Source organism: Propithecus coquereli, unplaced genomic scaffold (assembly GCF_000956105.1).
Source record: "Propithecus coquereli isolate 6110/MARCELLA unplaced genomic scaffold, Pcoq_1.0 Scaffold256, whole genome shotgun sequence".
Classification (NCBI taxonomy): Eukaryota; Metazoa; Chordata; class Mammalia; order Primates; family Indriidae; genus Propithecus; species Propithecus coquereli.
The window spans coordinates 915,300-934,825 of record NW_012148130.1 but is presented as its reverse complement, the minus strand read 5'-3'; the positions used below and the strand labels follow the sequence as shown (position 1 = coordinate 934,825).

Sequence of the window (19,526 nt, the reverse complement as noted above, 5' to 3'; positions counted from 1 at the left end):
TACTTTCATTTTACAAATGAGGAAATAAGTTCCAAAAGGTTATGTAACTTGTGTAGGTCACACAGCTATGAAGTCACAGAGCCTAAATCCAGGACTGCCTACTTCCAAAGTCTGCATTCTCAAACATTCTCGCCCCACAATGCACCTGTTTTACATGTTTCCGTCAACTAGACTACAAATGCTTGAAGACAGTACTTGTGTGGGCATATGATAAAAGATAATACATTTTTTTATATGTCCCTTTTTTGGAACTACATTTATCTTCCCTACTGGACCATTCACATCTTTCACAATGCCCTGGCAAACAGTCGGGGTACAAACGTACTTGTTGAAAGTATAGGCACACCTTCTTTTATTGTGCTTCACTTTATTAAGCTTCCCATATGTTGCACTTTTCATGAATTGAAGGTTGTGGCATAGATGGTGATTCCTCTAATGGATCTGGGCAAATTCAACTGAAAACTTGGAAAGGATTTATCATTTTAGATGCCATTAAGAACATCTATGATTCATGGGAGGAGGTTAAAAATATCAACATTAACAAGAGTTTGGAAGAAGTGGATTCCAACCCTCGTGGATGACTTTGAGGGGTTCAAGACTTCATTGAAGGAAGTCACTGCAGATGTGGTGGAAACAGCAAGGGAACTAGAATTGGAAGGGGAGCCTGAAGATGTGCCTGAATTGCTGCAATCTCATGATAAAACTTGAATAAGGAGTTGTGTCTTATGGGATCAGCAAAGAAAGTGGTTTTTTGAGAAGGAATCGACTCCTGGTGAAGACACACTGTGAAAACTGTTGAAATGACAACAAAAGATTCAGAATATTACATCAACTTAGTTGATAAAGCAGCAGCAGGGTTTGAGAGGATTGAATCCTGTTTGAAGGAAATTCTACTGTGAATAAAATGCTGCCAAACAGGATCGCATGCTACAGACAAATCTTTCATGAAAGGAAGAGTCAATCGATGCAGCAAACTCCACTGTTGTCCTAGTTTAAAAAATTGCCATAGCCACCCCAGCCTTCAGCAACCAACCTGGTCAGCCAACAGACATCAACATTGAGATAAGACCTTGCACCAGCAAAAAGAAGGTTCAGATGATCATTAGCACTATTTAGCAATGAAGTATTTTTTAATTAAGGTATTTTTTTAGAAATTATGTTATTGCACACTTAATAGACTACAGTACACTGTAAACGTAACTTTCATATGCACTGGGAAACGAAAAAATGTGTGTGGCTCACTTTATTGCAGTGGTCTGGAACTGAATCTGCAACATCTCTAAGTACCCCTGTACGGATCTAACATCCAACACAGAACTGCCCCGACTCAACCCCAGCCAGTTGGCTTTCCTGGATCTCAGATGTATGTTCAACTTAAACTCAGAACCCACCTGTTTCAACAGGAACTCCCCTAACAGAGGCCTTTGAATGGGAAGCCCTGTACTCAGCTCTACATGTCGCAAGAAGTCAGCACTACAAAGGCTCTTAGCAGTTACCAGTCTGGATCCCTCCTCACTCTGTAGTAAGAGATTATCACAAATTATGGTTTTATGACAAACTAATAAAGCTTCAAACCATGAGACACTGAAAATTTCAAAACAAAAATATAAAGCACTTTAGATTATGCTAGATACTACTTGGGGGTGGAGGTAGAATACGAAGGTGGTGAGATTTTGCAAAGATCTAAATGTCCATTTGAGCCTCCAAAAAACTGAGAACCCCAGTTTACAGTCCTGTCCTGCTGGGCTCTGTGGTAGAGCAGAATTTTGGTTTTAGTAATTTCTAGCACCAGACTTCACCTTTGAATATTAGCCAATACCTCATAAACTACTAGAAACAGGTTCTTATATTGTATCATTAACCATAAAGCTTCAGCTTAAGAAACTTCAATAACAATTAGTTGTCATATAACACAAAAAGCTGGCCCAACACAAAAGTCCATTTTTCCATTAAGTTTAGTCATGAAACTTTACTACCAAAGGCATGAGCAGCTACTATTGCTATTATAAAAATACCCCAATTTCCCCTCCTACTTTACCCATATAAGCCTTAGTATCTAATTACTAGCAATTCTCAAAAAGGACAAGAAACCAACTGCAACATAAGGCATTCTCTATTAACAGTAATATACCAAAGGGAAATAATCACATAGATTAAAATTAGGCTTAAGGGTTTTTTTGTTGTTGTTGTGGGTTTTTGTTTTGGTTTTGGTATGGCAAGAGACACAGGGGAATTAAGTAACTCATCCAAGATTATTGCAGTATAATAGGCAGGAGCCAAAACCCACAGTGTGAAGTAAAGTGTTGCCTTGTATAAGGATTGGATACCTTTGCAGGATCACTCATTCATTCATTTAGGAAAATTTTACTAAGCCCAGCATGGCCCTGGGCACACACAAGTCAACAAGATTGGCCCAACCTCTGCTCTCACTGAAATTGGAGCAGACACAGAGAAGAGACATCAGAAAACTACAGTGCAGGACTGCAGACTGCCATGAGAGCCCACAGACGGGTTGCCTGACCGACACTCGTGAAAAGACTTCCCACAGGAAGCAACATATAGGCTGACATGGAGAAGAGTTAGCCACGGATGGGACTGAGAGTGGAAAGATTATGTTCTAAGTAGGGAGAACAGACTGGAGAGCAGGGCTGGGATGCTAATCAATGACAGATGAAAACAGCAGGGGTTAAATATCCCCATTAGCAGCTGCTTTCTTCTGTGCCAAAAACTTGACATTTAAATAACTATACCATGATCTGGTTATGTTTCCAGCCATACTTCATTCTATAAGGTGATAAAGGACCTCCTCATAACTGTCTTCCAGGTGCTAAATAGTAATCTTTTTATATTTTGATTTTACTTTTGCTATTCATTTCTACTCCATTTACAAAGAACAGAAGTTGAAACTCTCAAAATAATCCAGTGTGTTAGAATATACTGATTGCAAAAAAAGTTAGAACTAGGATGTCTCCCCAGCCATAGTAGGACTAATAAAGTATTTCAGAGAGAAAGAGCAGTTTAATCATAACAGTACTAACAATTAAATACTGATCATCCTTTCGAAATTTTTTGAATTTTAATTATAATACTAAATCCTTTAATCATTAATTACACCATTTGTGTGGTTGTTAAGCAGACTCAAACATTGCAGCAAACAAGAAAATTAGTTACCCAAAGACATCAATTAGAAAGCATCCTTGCAAAATGGACAATTTAACAGTTTTTTCTTCACCCATGAAAACTTGTTAAATGCCTATCTGAAGTTAGCCATCTCCAAAGCAAGAATGTCTTTGAAATGTACTGAATTAAAATCACTCAACATTTTGGGGATAATAGCACACATCTATAGTGCTTACTATACACCAGGCACTGTTACAGGTCCTTTACATATTAACAACATTTAATCCTCACAGAACCCAGTGAGGTAGGTACTATGACCTGGATTTTACAGATGAGGAAACTGAGACACAGGGAAATTAAGTAACTCATCCAAGATTACAGAGCTAAGAAATGATAGTTAGGATTCAAACCCAGATAGCCTATCCCAAAATCTGTGCTCTTTCACTACTAAACTATAGTGCCTCTCAACAGTTTTTCAAACAAATATTAGTAACTAAAAACTACTATAATAAAACCCCAGCCTCTATAATCCTTGAGGAATTAATTCTTATGAATCATAGCATTCTCTGAATAGCTGGGGGTTTAACCCTCTTGTCTGAGGCAAAATCTGAAACTGCACTGTCCACATTATGGCCACTGGCACACATGGCTGTTGAGTGTGGTTAATTCAAACTGAGATGAATTGTATGTGTAAATTATGTTCTGGAATTTGAGAGACTTAGTATGAAAAAAGAAATGTAAAATAGCTCACTAATAATCATTTAATATTAACTACATGTTGAAATAACATTTTGGATATGATGGGTTAAATATATTAAAATTAATTTTACCTGTATCTTTTTACAGTTTATGTGACTCCTAGACAATTTTAAATTGCACTTGTATCCAGCAGCTGTCTACATCGCTGATACTTTTTACTCTTTTCTTGATGACTCAGTCATCATGAAGAACTTTAACTACCACCCTGCGTGCAATCTGTAATTGTGATACCTTCGGTGTTGACTGAGGTCAGGCTGCCCACCCTCAGACCACAACCTCAGGCAGTGCTCAGAGCTGTGTCTGTGTATGATTTCCAGCCAGTCTGTCTGCTTACAACTACATCCGTCCCTCCAGCAAGCTCACATGCAGCTTCCAATGACTTAGAAGCAGGATAAATTAGAATTGTGTGACATGCAAGAATAAAGATTATGTTAGGGCTTAAGGGGATCTCCCACAAATTGAATCTGACTTCAATGTCCAGGTTCTCTGATAACTATCTTGATTGCTCAGAGACCCTTCTCTGTCTGGACTATTGTAAGGGATGCCTCTCTTCAACTCCAGATACTTAGTACCAATTTTAACTTAAACTGAAACATTTTACAACACAGCTTAAAACCCTTCAACAGTAGTTTCAGTTTGAGAAGGTGAAAAAGTTCTGGAGATGGATGGTCGTGATGGTGGCTGAACAATGTGAATGTACTTAATGCCACAGAATTGTACACTTAATAATGGTTAAAATGGTAAGCTGTATGTTATATACATTTTACCCCAAAAAAATCCTCCAACATTTTCATATCTTTCTCAGGACCAAGTTCAAACTCTTATTCAGATCATACACAGCCCTTAGAATCCGGCCTCTACCACTTTTCTAGCCTCATCTCCTCCCTCTTACCTCCTCTGGCCTCATGTGTCAGGAAACTTCCTTCAACATACCATGATTCAGACCTCAATGTTGTGCACATGTTAACCCTCCTACTGACAAGCCCTTCCTCATCACCTCCACGCCTTCTTCCTCATCTTTCTAAATCCCACCCAACTGTCACCTCCTCTGTGAAGCTTCCCCTCACATCCAAGGTTCAGAAGATCCTCCTGGCCCCTGTGCTCTGCTGTACTCTGTCCTCCCCGCCACTGTTATATTTTGCAATGGCTTTTTTATTTACACAATTGCTCCCCACACTGTGAGCTCACTGAAAGCAGGGACAGACCCAGCATATAATTGATGCACCCTAAATGCTTGTTGACTCCATTCAGTAAACAAGTATTAAACAGGCATTATTAAATGTCTACCAGAGGCATGCAATGTCCTAAGCACTTAAGGATGCTGCAGTGGGAAAAGAAAACAAAACCCTGCTTTCACGAAGCTTCCACAAATAAATGCTATATGGACATTAGTACTACAAAGAGAAACAAAGCACAGGAAGAGGAGGGGCATTTCATACAAGGTGGCCTGGAAGGTGCCATCTAGGTAGAGAACATAAAAAGTAGAGTGAGATTTCAGTTCACTGACAGAGCACTGGGTAAAGTAAATCTTATTTTGGCTCCGAGCTAGGTCTGGATAACAGAAAGTACTTGACAGGAAAGGTAAACTATAATTTCTAAAAACAAAACAAAACATGTAATTCCAGCACTTTGGGAGGCCAAGGTGGGAGGACTGCTTGAGGTCAGGAGTTCATGACCCACCTGGACAACACAGTCTCAACACGAAGAATTTTTTAAAAATTAGCTGGGCATGGTGGCATGTGCATATAGTCCCAGCTATTCAGGAGGCTGAGGCAGGAGAATAGTGTGAGCACAGGAGGTCAAGGTTAAAGTGAGCTATGATCGTGCCACCGCACGCCAGCCTGGGCAACAGAGTGAGACCCTGTCTCTTAAAAAAAAAAAAAAAAAATTAACACTAAAAATTTTAAAAATTAAAAAAATTAAAAATCAAACCATTCCCTGTCTTATCAACTTGATAGATTTTGCAATTACCACCTAGCTTTCCTCAGCCTGAAGAACAAAAGCATTCTACCTCGGTTTAACAAAGCACACTTACAATCCTTTTCTAACTGAATCCTATATGCCACGAGGGCTTACGGTTGCTAGAAAAAACTTAAGAGCAAATGTTTACTGAGTACTTACTACGTATGCTAATAGAAAATGCTCTAAACACTTGACGATCCTCACAACCTTATGAAATATGCTGTTATTAAACCCATTCTAATAAAAAGGAAAATAAGGCACAAAGAGGTTAAATAATTTGTCCAAGATCACCGAGCTAGTGAATGGCAAAGCCAGAATCTGAAACCGGACAGTCCTGGCTCCAGAGTCTGTGCTGATAACCACTATGCCATACAGTTTCACATTTGCATTTCTCATCACAAAATACTCTTTGGTTCCTATTATCGTTATTTTTTTCCCTGTAATCCTAAAGTTGTCAAATTTTACTTCATCTTTCTTTATAGTTTGATCAACTCCTACTTCTCCTTTCCAGTTATACCACAAAAACCTCTGTTTGTACTTTGGTCACTTATGTTGATCATTTACTGATATTATTTGCAAGAATGTCATTAGAAAGAAATATAAATATGCAATTGGGTAAAAAGCAGAATGCAAACTATCAGTGCAGACCCAATCACACCTCTATAAAAAGCATACATATAAACTCTGCCAGGTGCTCGGAGCAGAAAGATGTGGAGGCGGCTCACTCCCGCCACTATTCTGGGAAGCTCCGTCCAGTGGGCTCGGGTGAGGCTGATGAGGCAAACTGGCAGGTACAAGGGATGATGTGTGTGACATGCTGCAGAGGCCCAGGCAGCAATCCAGAATGCCGAGAACACCTAAAAGCCACCAAACATAGCAAAAGATTTTTTTTTACTTGAGATATTTATTTTAAGATTTAAGAGTAACATCTTTCTGGATATAGCTGACATCTCGAAATGCTCAACACAGCGCCCTCCCCCCCAAAAAAACTCTTTATTTTCCTCACAGCCCTCTAAACCTATTCCTTCTCAAGTAGTATTTTCTATTGTAGTCAAAGGAAAGACAAGCCCAGCCACTGAAGCAATAAATCTGTTATCCTCAACTCCAGCTCGTCAGTCAGTCCTGTCTTCCTTCCTATCTACTTAGGTACCTTTCTTCTCTCTCTCTCACACGCACACTCCATCAGATCTATTGTACCCTCTATCAACCGCATCTCTTCTCCTTCAGGTCCTCAAGGCCGGCCTACACCAACTGGTCTCTTAACTGCTCTTCCTGTTTCTTTTTAATCTCCCTTACCACCTATCCTGCACTGGCTCCAGAATTATCTATCCTACAACTCTGACTCTATCACTCCACTTTTTAAAAAATATTTGGTGGTTTCTGTTCACCCACAGGATCAAGTCCAAACCCTGTTATGGCACACATACACACAACTCTTCATGATGGGGTCCAAGACTACTTTCCACATATCTTCTTTCATTCAACAAATATTTATTTAGCACCAACTATGTGCTAGTCATTGGGCAAGGTGGCAGTGGTATAATGGCTAATGAAAACAGAGAGCTCCTGCTCTCATGAAACTTATAGGCTAGGACAAGAAACAGAAATTAACCAGTCATACACATAAATGCTTAAGACTGCAACTAGGACAGTACTGCAAAGACACACCAGGTAAAATATTCTGAAATCAGACAGTGGCAATGGTTGTACAACCTTCTGCGTACACTAAAAAACTAATGAAATATACACATTAAAAGGTGAATTTTGTGGTATATGAATTATAACTCCCTCAAAAAAACACACAGCAGGCTGAGCACCTCTAATGGTAGATTTGGCCAAGGCAGAAATGGTGAAAGCTTTCCAGAGGAAATGATACTTATTACAAATAACTAGCATTTACTAAGCATATACTACAAACCAGACACCTTTCATGCAATACTCCCTCCGATTGTCCTGCCAACCTTATAATGAAAGTTACTATTATTATATTCAATTTAGAGACAAGGAAGTAGAGTGTCAAGGAACTTTAACTAAGGTCAGAGAACCAAAAAATGGTGATGCCGGGATCGACACTCCTACCCACTATAGTGAAGTCACCCAGGCAATGCCTGCTACTCAGAACTACTTAACAATGCAATAAATAGACCACTGTGCTTCATTTCTTTCTTTTTTTTTTTTTTTTTTTTTTTTTTTTTGAGACAGAGTCTCACTTTGTTGCCAGGGCTAGAGTGCCATGGCGTCAGCCTAGCTCAGAGCAATCTTAAACTCCTGGGCTCAAGCAATCCTCCTACCTCAACCTCCCAAGTAGCTGGGACTACAGTCGCATGCCACCATGCTCAATTAATTTTTTTTTTTTCTATTTTTTTAGTAGAGATGGGGGTCGCGTTCTTGCTGAGGCTGGTCTTGAACTCCTGACCTCAAGCGATTCTCCTGCCTTGGCCTCCCAGAGTGCCAGGATTACAGGCATGAGCCACCGCGCCAAGCCACTGTGCTTCGTTTCTGATAAAAGGAATCTCCCTCCATACCCTTTGTTTTTACATTAGCCTATAAGACCCTATGAGATCAATCCTACACCATGGCTCTCCCCCATCCCTTTCTAACTTCGTCTCCTCTACTCTTACCCCTCACTCTGCTCCAGCCACGCAGGCCTCCTTTTGTTTTTCCAGCATGCTGGGCATGCTCCTGCCACAGGGCCTTTGCATTGGCTTGTGCTATAATAACAATCACAACATATGGCATAAATCATGATTCTGTCAAAACTTCAGTTATTTTCTCTAAACACACCAACAATACCATTAACAAGATCCTGTACTGAACTGCACGCTAATATTTCAAATATCATTTATTAATTTTAATGAAAACTACTTCATTTTTCCAATCTTTTATTGTTCTATATGATGTCACCAGATTTTTATTTCACAAAATACAGTAATAGCAGCTTTTGCTTACCAATCAGTATGAACAACAGTCACACAGCTATCTTTGCAGTGAAATAAAGCAAAGTAATCAAGCCAAGAAAGTGTCACAATAGAACTTGATTACTACCCTTCCTCTGTTTAGCCCTAAAACTAGTTTGTGAAATAACTATGACAACAGCACTTCAAGGCACCAAAATCCCCCCATACTTTTGCAAAGAATCTATTCTCCATCTGTGCAAACACACGCACAAATGGATGCTGACAACAGTTATATAACTTCAACACAGTAACTCAGTGATATTTTAGGTTCCTATCTTGCTAAAAATCCTAAGTAACTATTAAGCATATATACTGGCATACACTGTTCAAAGTAGGATGCTGAGAAAGGAATGAAGATGATACATTTAACACATTTACATTTAAAAGTAAGTTGTCCCCAAACTCAAGGTGGAGAAAACTATCACTTCTTATCAAAAAGATTCATATTTACCTTGGGATTCTTTTAAATATTAAGGTCCATTTGAGACAAACTTATAAAGGGAAAAATTTTTAGCCAAATTCAATTTACTAGCACGTCTAGCAAAATGCCTTGACTACAGCAAACTCTACTAAGTGACTGGCATGAAGGCGGAGAGCAAAGGCTTTCGAATCCATTTGTTGTTTTTTTTCCCCCAGCCTCAGTTCAAGATTATGAATCCATTTGTTTTCATATCTTGTTTTACCAATTACTAGCTGGGAGACCTTGGTCAAGCTTCTTTACCTTGTAAGCCTCAGTTCTCCACAAAAACAGCCATTCCCATGAGGCCTATGACACAGTGCCTTAGCACATAATGACAGGTACCACTTGCTGAGTGCTATTACCAAACTGAATTGTAGGAAGTTAAATAGCTGCAAAACTTTATTGCTGTACTACAGCCTTTAGCAGAGTTATCCATTTAGACTATTTAAAAATTTTTTTCCATTTAGATCATTTTTAAGTTCAATAAAATAATAAAAGCTTTTATATACACATCTGAGGCTTTGCTCTTCCTTTACAAATTTTTGGGTAGTCCAAGGCATTTAAGAATATCTTAAATGGTAGTATTATATACGTAATTTTTGTGTTAAAGAACAAGCTTTTTAAAAAATTTTGTCCAGAAGGAATAAGTTCTAACGTTCGATAGAGTAGTTACAACAGTGTATCATATATTTCAAAATAGCTGGAAGAGAGATTTTAAAATGCTCCCAACATGCAGAAATGATCATTGTTAGAGGTGATGGAGATCCTCAATACCCTTCTATATGTGTAACAAAGTATCATATGTACCCCATAAATATGTATAAATACTATGTATCAATTAAAAATTTTTTTTAAAATCTTGCGCTCTTTGGTGTTTTGTTTACTGAATTAGGCTGTAAATTCAAGCTCATCAGGTAAATTATTAACAATAATAGCAAACATTTACTGAGCTCTTACTATCTGCCCTGTCATACGAAGATACCTGGGCAATGAAAGAGTTTACTAAAAGGCTGCCAAAACATGTGTCAAGTTGCCTCAAACTTTGATATAACCAACACGAAAATTAGAGACCTTTATGAAAGTATCTGCTATAAATCAACTACTGGGCTGGGCACAGTGGTTCACGTCTGTAATCCTAGCACTCTGGAAAGCCAAGGCAAGAGGATTGCTTGAGCTCAGTTCAAGACCAGCCTGAGCAAGAGTGAGACCCTGCCTCTACTAAAAATAGAAAAATCAGCTGGGCATCATGGCGCATGCCTGTAGTTTCCAGCTATTTAGGAGGCTGAGGCAAGAAGGATCACTTGAGCTCAGGAGCTTGAGGTTGCACTGAGCTATGATTACGCCACTGCACTCTACTCGGGGCAACAAAGTGAGACTCTGTCTCAAAAAATATATATATATATATCTATATAACAACTACTGGACCGACCACAACACTTGAAAATCACCAGGTCCAACTCATTTTACAGATGAGAAACTGAGGCCCAAAGAGATTAATTCCAAAGGTCACAGAGTTACTAACACATGGGAACTAGAACCTAAGTGTCCCTATTTCAATTCAGTGTTTTCTCAATTACATGACAGCTGATGGTTTAAAAAGAGAAAGTACCTCAAAATGTTTCTACACTGCTGAGAAGAAAAGGAATACCTAAAATAAGTGAACGCTTGTTTAATGAAAGCTAAATATTAAGCACAAAATAATGTAACTCATACCCTGCAGTGAATACGCTAAAAGAGTTCCTATGACAGAAATAAATGGAATCATCTAGTCAACTGCGCAGTATCTAACGGAGGTGTCCCACTGGTACCACCACCAAAACGCTACCACCAGACTGTCACCTTTCGAATAAAACACACTTCAGAGCTACAGAGCACTTGAGTCAAGAAGCACTTCTTGACATTCTTCCAGAAAAGAAAAAAGTATCCTTAGCTCTATTCCCCAGATACATCTCACCTATGCACATAAGTTTTACCAAGTGCAAACATCCACTCTCTTTCAAAAAGAATGATGCTTACATAGTAAATGTTGGAAGACTTAAAAAAAAAAAAAAAAAAGATGCTGAATCAAGGCAGTTTTCATCCTTCCCGTGCTCTGAATCAGGCTTTCCATTTTTATTAAAATTCTTATTTCTATCAAGGTTGCATAGGCATGACCTAAATGCTTTCAGGCCCAGATATCAGGGACTAACCAAAGAGTATTCTTTAAATGGTCCCCTTTTTTCTTGGAAAAACATTTTTAAAATGTCAACCATTAACAAAAAGGTGAGTAACTAAAGATACCAGAAAGCAATATTATTTTCCTAAAGGAAAATTCCAAAATGTAACTTTGTTTAAAAGTAGAAAGTCATAGAACTTCGTATAAAAGGAAATACAAGACTTCCATAAAGACTTTGTCGTCAGGTAAGAATTTGGCCAGATACTCTCATTTATCCCCAACAGCCGAGAGACTGAATGCTGTACTAAACCATGTAATCAATTAAAATTTACCATATCCACTTGCTTAGTGTGCAAAAATAAAGAAAGAAATAATAAAAGAAAAAAAGAAAATAGTACCAAAGACACTATACACTAATTGCCAATTTTCAAATAAAATATACTCTAAACCTGTGTTGTCCAATATGGTAGCCACTAACCACATGTAGCTACTGAGCACTTGCAATGCGCTAGTCTGAACTGAGGTCTGCTGTAAATGTAAACTTCACCAGATTCACATAGGATTTCAAAGACTTAGTATAAAAAAATGTAAAATATCACATTAGTGACTTTTCCATATTAATTACATGTTGAAATGATAATATTTTGGATATACTGAGTTAAAACATATTACTAAAATTAATATCTTTTTGTTTTATGTAGTTTCATGTAGAAAACCTAAAATTCCATTTGTGGCTCACATTACATTTCTACTAGACAATGTTGTGCTCAACTATGCAAATATAATCCAATCTTCCTTTGATGATTCACCATGATAAACACCAAATACACAACAAATTGAGAAAAATCTTATTTGCATTTTAGATTCACAATTTAAGATACTGTCAAGTAAGAATGGCATGTTCTTAAAACTTCTATTAAATTTACATCCAATTCCAACCGTGTTAATAAAGGACGGACTCAATCCTACAAGTAGTATTTGTAGAGATCAAGAAGGAAATACAAAATAAAAGCCACAAAAGAGGGACTAAGAAATACCATCGGTTTCTAAAAGACATTTTAAAACAAAAGCAGTGTGTTTTAAATAGTTAATAGACGTATCTGTTTTTTAAAAACAGTATTTAATTGTTTTGAGTAATTTAAAGATTTGGGAAATTTCTGAGTAAATTTCCCAATTGCCAGCTAAACAAACTTCTTAAAAAGGACACCTGTTAAGGTAGAGACTCAGAACTCTCACCAGGTGGAAGAGATGTAAAATGCCTGAATTAACCATATGTAAATTTTAAGTCAAGTTTCTTGGCAGGTATTTATAATTAAACATTATACAATGATGAAACCAGTCAAAATTTTTACAGATATCCTTCAATGTTACTATAGTATGAATGCATCAATCAACTATTATAGTATTAAACTAAAACTGCTTCCAAAATTCCTAAACACCATAATGCCTTTCAAAATCTAGCGACAATTAGGGAGGGAATAGTTTCCAAATGTCTTATTTTACAGAGGTTAAATTAGAAATTGAAAATTCAAAGCCACGTTAACAATAACAAATATTTGCATGGCATTCTGTTTGACAAACACTTTTGGACACATCATCCTATTTGATCCTCAGGAAAGCCCTCAGATATTGGTACATTTTTAACCCTACTCCGGAGGCAATTCCAGGTTTAAAGACCTTGACTTGTTCAAGGTCACACAGCTGAAAAGTGGCATAACCAATATTTGATCCCAGATCTGATGCTCATCCAATTCTCTTTCCACTGTGAGACAATCATGCATTTAAAACCAAAAGTTTAGAAACCCAACAAGCCTAATGTTAAAGAAAGATCTAAGGATCAACTAGGTCAAACCTTAAGACTCTGAAAACACGATGTGCTGGAATCAGTTCAAAAAGAGAAGAGATTACTGAGAGACAGGAAATGACTTGAAAGATCAAGGGGGAAAATCTAATCTAGATGTCCTCGGGTGCAGCATAGCTGAGAAACTGCACTTTCTGTTGAAGTGATTTTCAATGTAGTGATTGTAGGTTAAAAAAATGATGGTGGTGTTACTTTACTAGAAATGTGTTTGAGAATTTTACTCAGTATACAAGCACTCAAGACCAATACATTCACCTGGGTACAACCAGCCCTACGTTTTTCCTCAGTCATGACGTTTACCTCTCAAAAAGCCAAATTAAAAAAAATGAGAATTCAGCACCCCCTGTAATTTAGATTATAAAGGAAAGGTCGGTAGGGGGATGGCAAATCTAACAACCAGTGTCTTCTAGTCGAAAGCGTCCTTAAGGGCAGGACAAAGGCACCGATACGACATCGAACCTCGTTCAACCTCCAGAGCAGCGAGAACAAACCGGTGAACGTGAAACGTGCCGACACGGATCCCACGGGCAGGGAACCCTAAGATGGCTCTCCGAGTCCGCGCACTGAGCGCACGTCCCCGGTGCAGGCCCATCTCGGGATCGGCGAAGGGCCGCGGGGACTTGGGTTCCGGGCGTGGGAGCCCGTACGCGGCGACCCTCGGGTATTTCGGGCAGGGCCACCGCCGCGCCGCAGACGCGTGCCCCGTCCGACCCGGCCAGGACGGCGGGAGAGACGACCGGCTCCCGGTCACCTGCTTTCTCGCCCCCGCACCCTCGCAGCCGGGGACGCCGGGCAGGAAGGGCCCCCAGCCCGGCCGCGCCGCCCCAGCCCCGCGCTGACAGCCGGCGCCGCCCCCACCTGCCCGCCCGGGGGGCGCCGCGGCCGGGCGCGCCCGCCCAGCCACTTCCTTCCCCGCCCGGGCCCGCGGGGGCGGGGAGCCGCGGCAGGAAGGAGGCTTGGCCCGCGGCCCGTGGAGGAAGCCGCCGCCGCCGCCCGCACCCACCGGCATCATCGCGGCGCGGGTCCGCGGCGCCCTCGGCCGCTGACAGCACGCTCGGCGCCGCGCCGCGCCCGCCGCTCCGGCAGCCCTCACAGGCCGCGCGCCCGCCGCGGCGCTCTCGGGCCTGGCTGCGGCGAGGCGGCGGCTGCGGCGGGCTGCAAGCCCTCGCCGGCTGTGTCGCGGCCGCCGGCGTGCTGCGTCGCTGTCCCGGTCACCGGCTGCCGCCGCCTCAGTCGCAGCCCGACCGCCTCCGGCCCGCCCGCCAGGCTCGCTCCCCAGCCCCCGCAGGCCACGCCCCCGACGCGACGCCCCACACGGGGCCTGTCGCCGCCTCTGATTGGCCCGGCGGGAGGGGACGGGAGGGGCGTGGCTTCCCCGGCCCCGCCCCCAACCTAGCTCGCGGCGGCGGCCAGGTGCGAGCGCGCCCGTGCGCGTCCGCGCTCCCGCGGCGGGGGAGGGGCGGGCGTTGAGGGCTCCTGGCCGCTGCTGTGGTCCGCGCGTGGCGGCCCCGTGGGACTGGGGCCGCGCGGGGACCCTGAGCCCCGACTCCCAGAGATTTCGGACGCAGGGAGAACGGAGGCACAAAGAGGGAAGGGCTGGCCGATCCCGCGGTGGGTGCCGGCGGGGCCGGACTCGAACCCGGGCTGCTGGGAGGCCGGCGGGGGCGGAGCGCATCCCCGCGGCGACGGCGCGCGCGCCCGCGCTCTGACCACCGCCTGACCCCGGGGTCCCGGGCGCCCGGAGCTGCAGGTCGGAGGTCCGGTGGGAAGGGTGCGAGGCCGCCGCCCGCGCGTTCGAGTGACCTGACCGGACCGGCGCTCGGCCCTGGCACCCGCTGCCCGCCCGGCGTCCTCCGCAGCCGCGTGCGGCGCTGCCTGGCCGCGCACGAGCGAGCCCCGCCCGGAGCCGGCGCCCACCTGTGCCAGCGCCCCGCGCGGTTCGGCCTGCGCGTCGCAGCGCGGGGTCCGGAGCCCGCGTCTGGGGTCCAGGCCTCTCCGTACGGCCCTGTCGGCCTGGGCGCCCGAGTGGCAGACGCCCGGGCAGGGCCTGGGGCAGAACCGCAGGACGGGCGGCCAGGCGGGCAGGCACCCTCCCTGCGCCCCCCGCATCGTGCCATTCGCTCGAGCCCTGGCAGGCGAGGCGGACGGACTCGTGTGCCCCCAGCAGGACTTAAGTTCGCACGAGCGTCCAGGACGTGAAGGTCTGTGGACGGCCGAACGCCGAAGGCCTCAACCACCGTGGGAAGCACCCGGCTCCTGGGAGGAGTGGCAGGAGTGGTCAAGGCCGGTCTGTGGCCTGTCTGGTCCTCGGAGAGGCTCCGGGGTGTGCCAAGTGGGGGCAGAGATAGGGAGTTACCACCAGCCCCATTCGTGGGGAGCCACCCCGTCCTTCAGAGGCCACAGGGCTTAGTGTTTGAGAGTGTGGACTTTCCAGTTAGGCATCCTTGGATCAGCACCTCTGCCACACCCTTGCTGTGTGATCTCAGACTGACCACGTCTCTCTGCATCTCAGTGTGCTCCTTTCTGTAATGGGAGATTGTAGGGATAATATGCCTCTGCTTGCGGGGTGGGTTTCAGGCGTGATGTGTGTAAAGCTCCTAGCACAATTCCTGGGAAATAGTCGCTGCTTCGTTGCTCCATAAATAGTATTCTGTAGTTATGCCATCATTAACAAGCAAGCTTAGTGTACAAATAAATGCCCCTGGGACTTTTATTTACACTGGGACATAAATGGCTAATGACACTTCTGGGAGCAGCGTTTGGAGAGAAGAGGAAGTTCTAGGTAATGGGTGATCTTAGGCTGGAAGTCAGAGACATACCTGAGTTCTAATTCTAACTCTGCTTCTGACTTCCTGTGGGGTCATAGGCAACTTGCACTCCTGTGGGGCCTCAGTTTCCCCATCTGTAACCGGAGAGGTATTAGATTTTGTGATCTCCTAAGCGTCTTCCAGCTCTGACATACTAATGTCCACGAGTCATGGAGGCTAAGGTGCAGGCCTATAATGCCTGACAAAGGACAGGCCTTGCCAGGGCCCTGCAGAAAGGCATCCCCTGGGATAAGGTGACCAAAATGAGCCTGCTCTCCCGAGAAGGGGAGCCTTGTCCACAAGGGCTCCACTCTTGTCTGCAAGACCTGTGGGCACAGACGGTGGCAGCTACCCTGCTGTCACACCAAGGCCCCCTGTATCCTCCAGGTAGATGTCCATTTGAGGCAGGCTGGTCAGCGCCTGCTGCCCCACCCACCAGGGGCTCTCCAGCTGGTCCTCCTCATCCTGTCCGCGCTGCCTGCTACCACCAGGCATCTGTCCCCACGCTCTCACGCCTTGACCAAGGGCATTCCTAATTAGCCCCCTGCTCTAACCTCCATGCTCCAACCATCTCCCACACGCTCCCGCCCTCGATCTTCCTGGAGCACAGAATTGGGGCACACATACACCCACCGGCCCTGTAAAGCCCTCTGTGTCTCCCCAAAGTTCACAGGAGGCCCATTGGGAATCGCCATGATTGGTGGGATATAGGCATCAGGGTTATGTGAGAAGACGACCGTATTGCTCAGAGATCCTAGCATGTGTGAGAAGTTCGAATTTTGCTTAGAAACAATTCAGCAAGAGGGAAAGAGAGTGAGGCAATTAGGAATACCTGAAGCGTACTTGGCAAATTCTCGATATTGGTTGAATCTGGGTGACATGTGGGGGTGCACTGTACTTTTCTCTGTACTTTGTATGTTTGAAATAGTTTATGTTAAGAAAGATTCAATATTGTTTAAAGCAAATAAAAAGGCCCTTTGGAGAAAATCAGTATATATGCATATTTGCATAAGAAAATTCTGGAAGGATCCACCAAATACTAATAAAGTAATGACTACAAGTGGGAATGGGAACTAGGCAAGATAAAAGATAGAAATCAGAATGAGACTTTTCATTATTATTTTTGTAAAAATAAACTTCATTTTTAGAACAGTTTACAGAAAAATTGCAAAGAGTTTGAAATACAGAGAGGTCCCAGATACTCCTCCCCCTTTTAGTCCCCCCCCTTTTTTTTTTTTTTAGGGACGGGGTCTCTCTGTGTTGCCCAGACTGGAGAGCAGTGCCTATTCGCAGGCACAATCTACAGCTACAGCCTCGAACTCCCGGGCCCAAGCAACCCTCCTGCCTGAGTCTCCCAAGTAGCAAGGACTGCAGGCACGTGCCACCGCGCCTGGCCAGTTTCCCTCAACATTTGTGTAGTACATCTATTACAACTTCTTTCCCCAAGAAAGAAGTTGCCTTTGTATCTGTTACAACCAATGAACCAATATCAATACATTATTATTAACTAAAGTCCATGCCTTTTTCAGATGTCCTTAGTTTTTACCTAATGTCCTCTGTTCCAGGATACATTTGGCCATGATGTCTCCTTAGGCTCCTCTTGGCTGTGACAGTTTCTTAGACTTTCCCTGTTTTTTATGGCTTTGACAGTTTTGAGGAGTACTGGTCAGGTATTTTGTAGAATGTGCTTGAGTTGAGATTTGCGTGATGTTTTTCTCGTGGTTAGACTGTGGTCGTGGGTTTTAGGGAGGAAGACCGCGGTGGTGAAATGCCATTCTCACGGCCTCACGTCAAGGGTACATACGATCAACATGATGTCACTGTTAATGTCGACCTCTATCACCTGCCCACTATTGCATTTCATGTTTGATTTTTTAATCTGGTGAATATATTACTATATTGAAATAAATTTTAAAAAACCTAAAGCCTGTGTTAGTTTGCTAGGCCTGCCATAATAGAATACCGCAGACTGGGTGGCTTAAACAACAGAAATTTATTTTCTCACGGTTCTGGAGGCTGGAAGTCCAAGATTAAGGTGCTGGCAGGTTGGTTCTTCTGAAAGCTGTCTCCTGGGCTTGCAGGGGACTGCCCTCTTGCTGGCGCTCCACGTGTTCTTTCCTCTGCGTGTGCACATTCCTGTGTCTCTTTCCCTCTACGGGGCACTAGTCATATTGGATTAGGGCCCAACCATAGGACCTCATTCAAACTAACTTACCTCTCTAAAGACCCTACTCCAAATACAGCACATTCTGAGGTGTATTGGGGTTAGGACTTCAACTTACAAATTTTGGGGGGACACACTGAGCCCATAGCAAGACCTGTCATAGCATGGCTCCATTCTACCTTCTCAAACCTGTCCCAGCCCCCGACATCTAACCTGTACCCTGGCCACCCTGAGCCCTCACCCTTCCTTCCTCCAGGCCCTTGTCCAGCCACCTCCCCCTGTGTGAGAAGCACTCTTCCCTGTGCCTCAGAAGTGTGACCTGTTCTTGTCGCAATTCAAACCCTTTTTCTGCAAGGGCTTCCCCAGATCCTCCAGGGATAACTCATCTCACCACCACCTCCCGGACTGCTGAGCCTGGGTCACCAGTCCCAATCTGCCGCCTTAGAGCTGTCAGTGTACCTGTCCACCCCAGAGGCCAGCAAGCTGACTCCATTAACCAGTGTCCACTGGGTTTCTTCCAAGTGCCAGGCCCTGGTCCGGGCCCTGGTGACACAGCCTCCAGCAAAACAGAAGAGGTCCCTGTTCTCACAGTTTGTATTCTGCTCAGGGGAGAAGATGATAAACAAGAACACAAACAACTGGTGCGTGTATTAAAATAACAAAGGCAGGTAATGGGACAGACACAACTGCTTTTACCAGGAGAAAGTGAGGTTTGAGTTGGGACCTGGATATTGAGGAGGCAGCCCTGCGGGGCTCAGGGAAGCCGAGGAGGAGGGGGAGGAGGAGGGAGAAGGAAGGAAGAGGGGAAGGAGGAGGAGGAGGGGGAGGAGGGGACAGAGGGAGGAGGAAGAGCCTGCTAGGAGGGGATATGCCTGCTGGGGGCTCAGTGCAGGGGCAGGGGGAACAGAGGGAGGTGAGATCAGGTTTGGGTTCTCGGACCACAGAGAGTAGGGATTTTGTTCTGGTGAGTTCCCGGGACTATCTCCTTATGAGATCTGACTCATGTTTTTCAATGTCCAGTGGCCAGCAGGGAGGCTGGCTGGCCTTGGTCAGGGTCAGGAGGGAGGCCCCGGCCATCGCCCGGCCTGCCACCCCTAACTGCCTCCAGTCCCACCCCAACCGGAGCTGCTCTCACCTCTGTCGCCAGGAGGGTGCTTCTAAAGCAGACATCAGACTGGCCGCTCCCCATGGGCCCCCAAGAGCCTCCCCAGAGCCCCCAGGGGCCAAGGGTGGTCAGCCCCTTAGGGCGGGGGTCTCCTGCAGTGGGGATGGGCGGCACGG

At 44.3% G+C, this 19,526-nt stretch overlaps 1 protein-coding gene across 2 annotated transcripts in view; it reads right to left on the bottom strand.

Annotated features, from left to right (window-relative positions):
- The window catches only part of PPP1R13B (protein phosphatase 1, regulatory subunit 13B), a 103,695-nt gene extending 89,268 nt beyond the window's left edge, over window positions 1-14,427 (bottom strand). For both annotated transcript variants that reach the window (XM_012647116.1, XM_012647118.1), the window contains exon 1: window positions 14,278-14,427. In XM_012647116.1, the coding sequence (XP_012502570.1) occupies window positions 14,278-14,286 (9 nt within the window). In that variant the 5' untranslated portion in view covers window positions 14,287-14,427. The remainder of the gene's footprint in view (window positions 1-14,277) is intronic.
- Window positions 14,428-19,526: the final 5,099 nt, after the last annotated feature.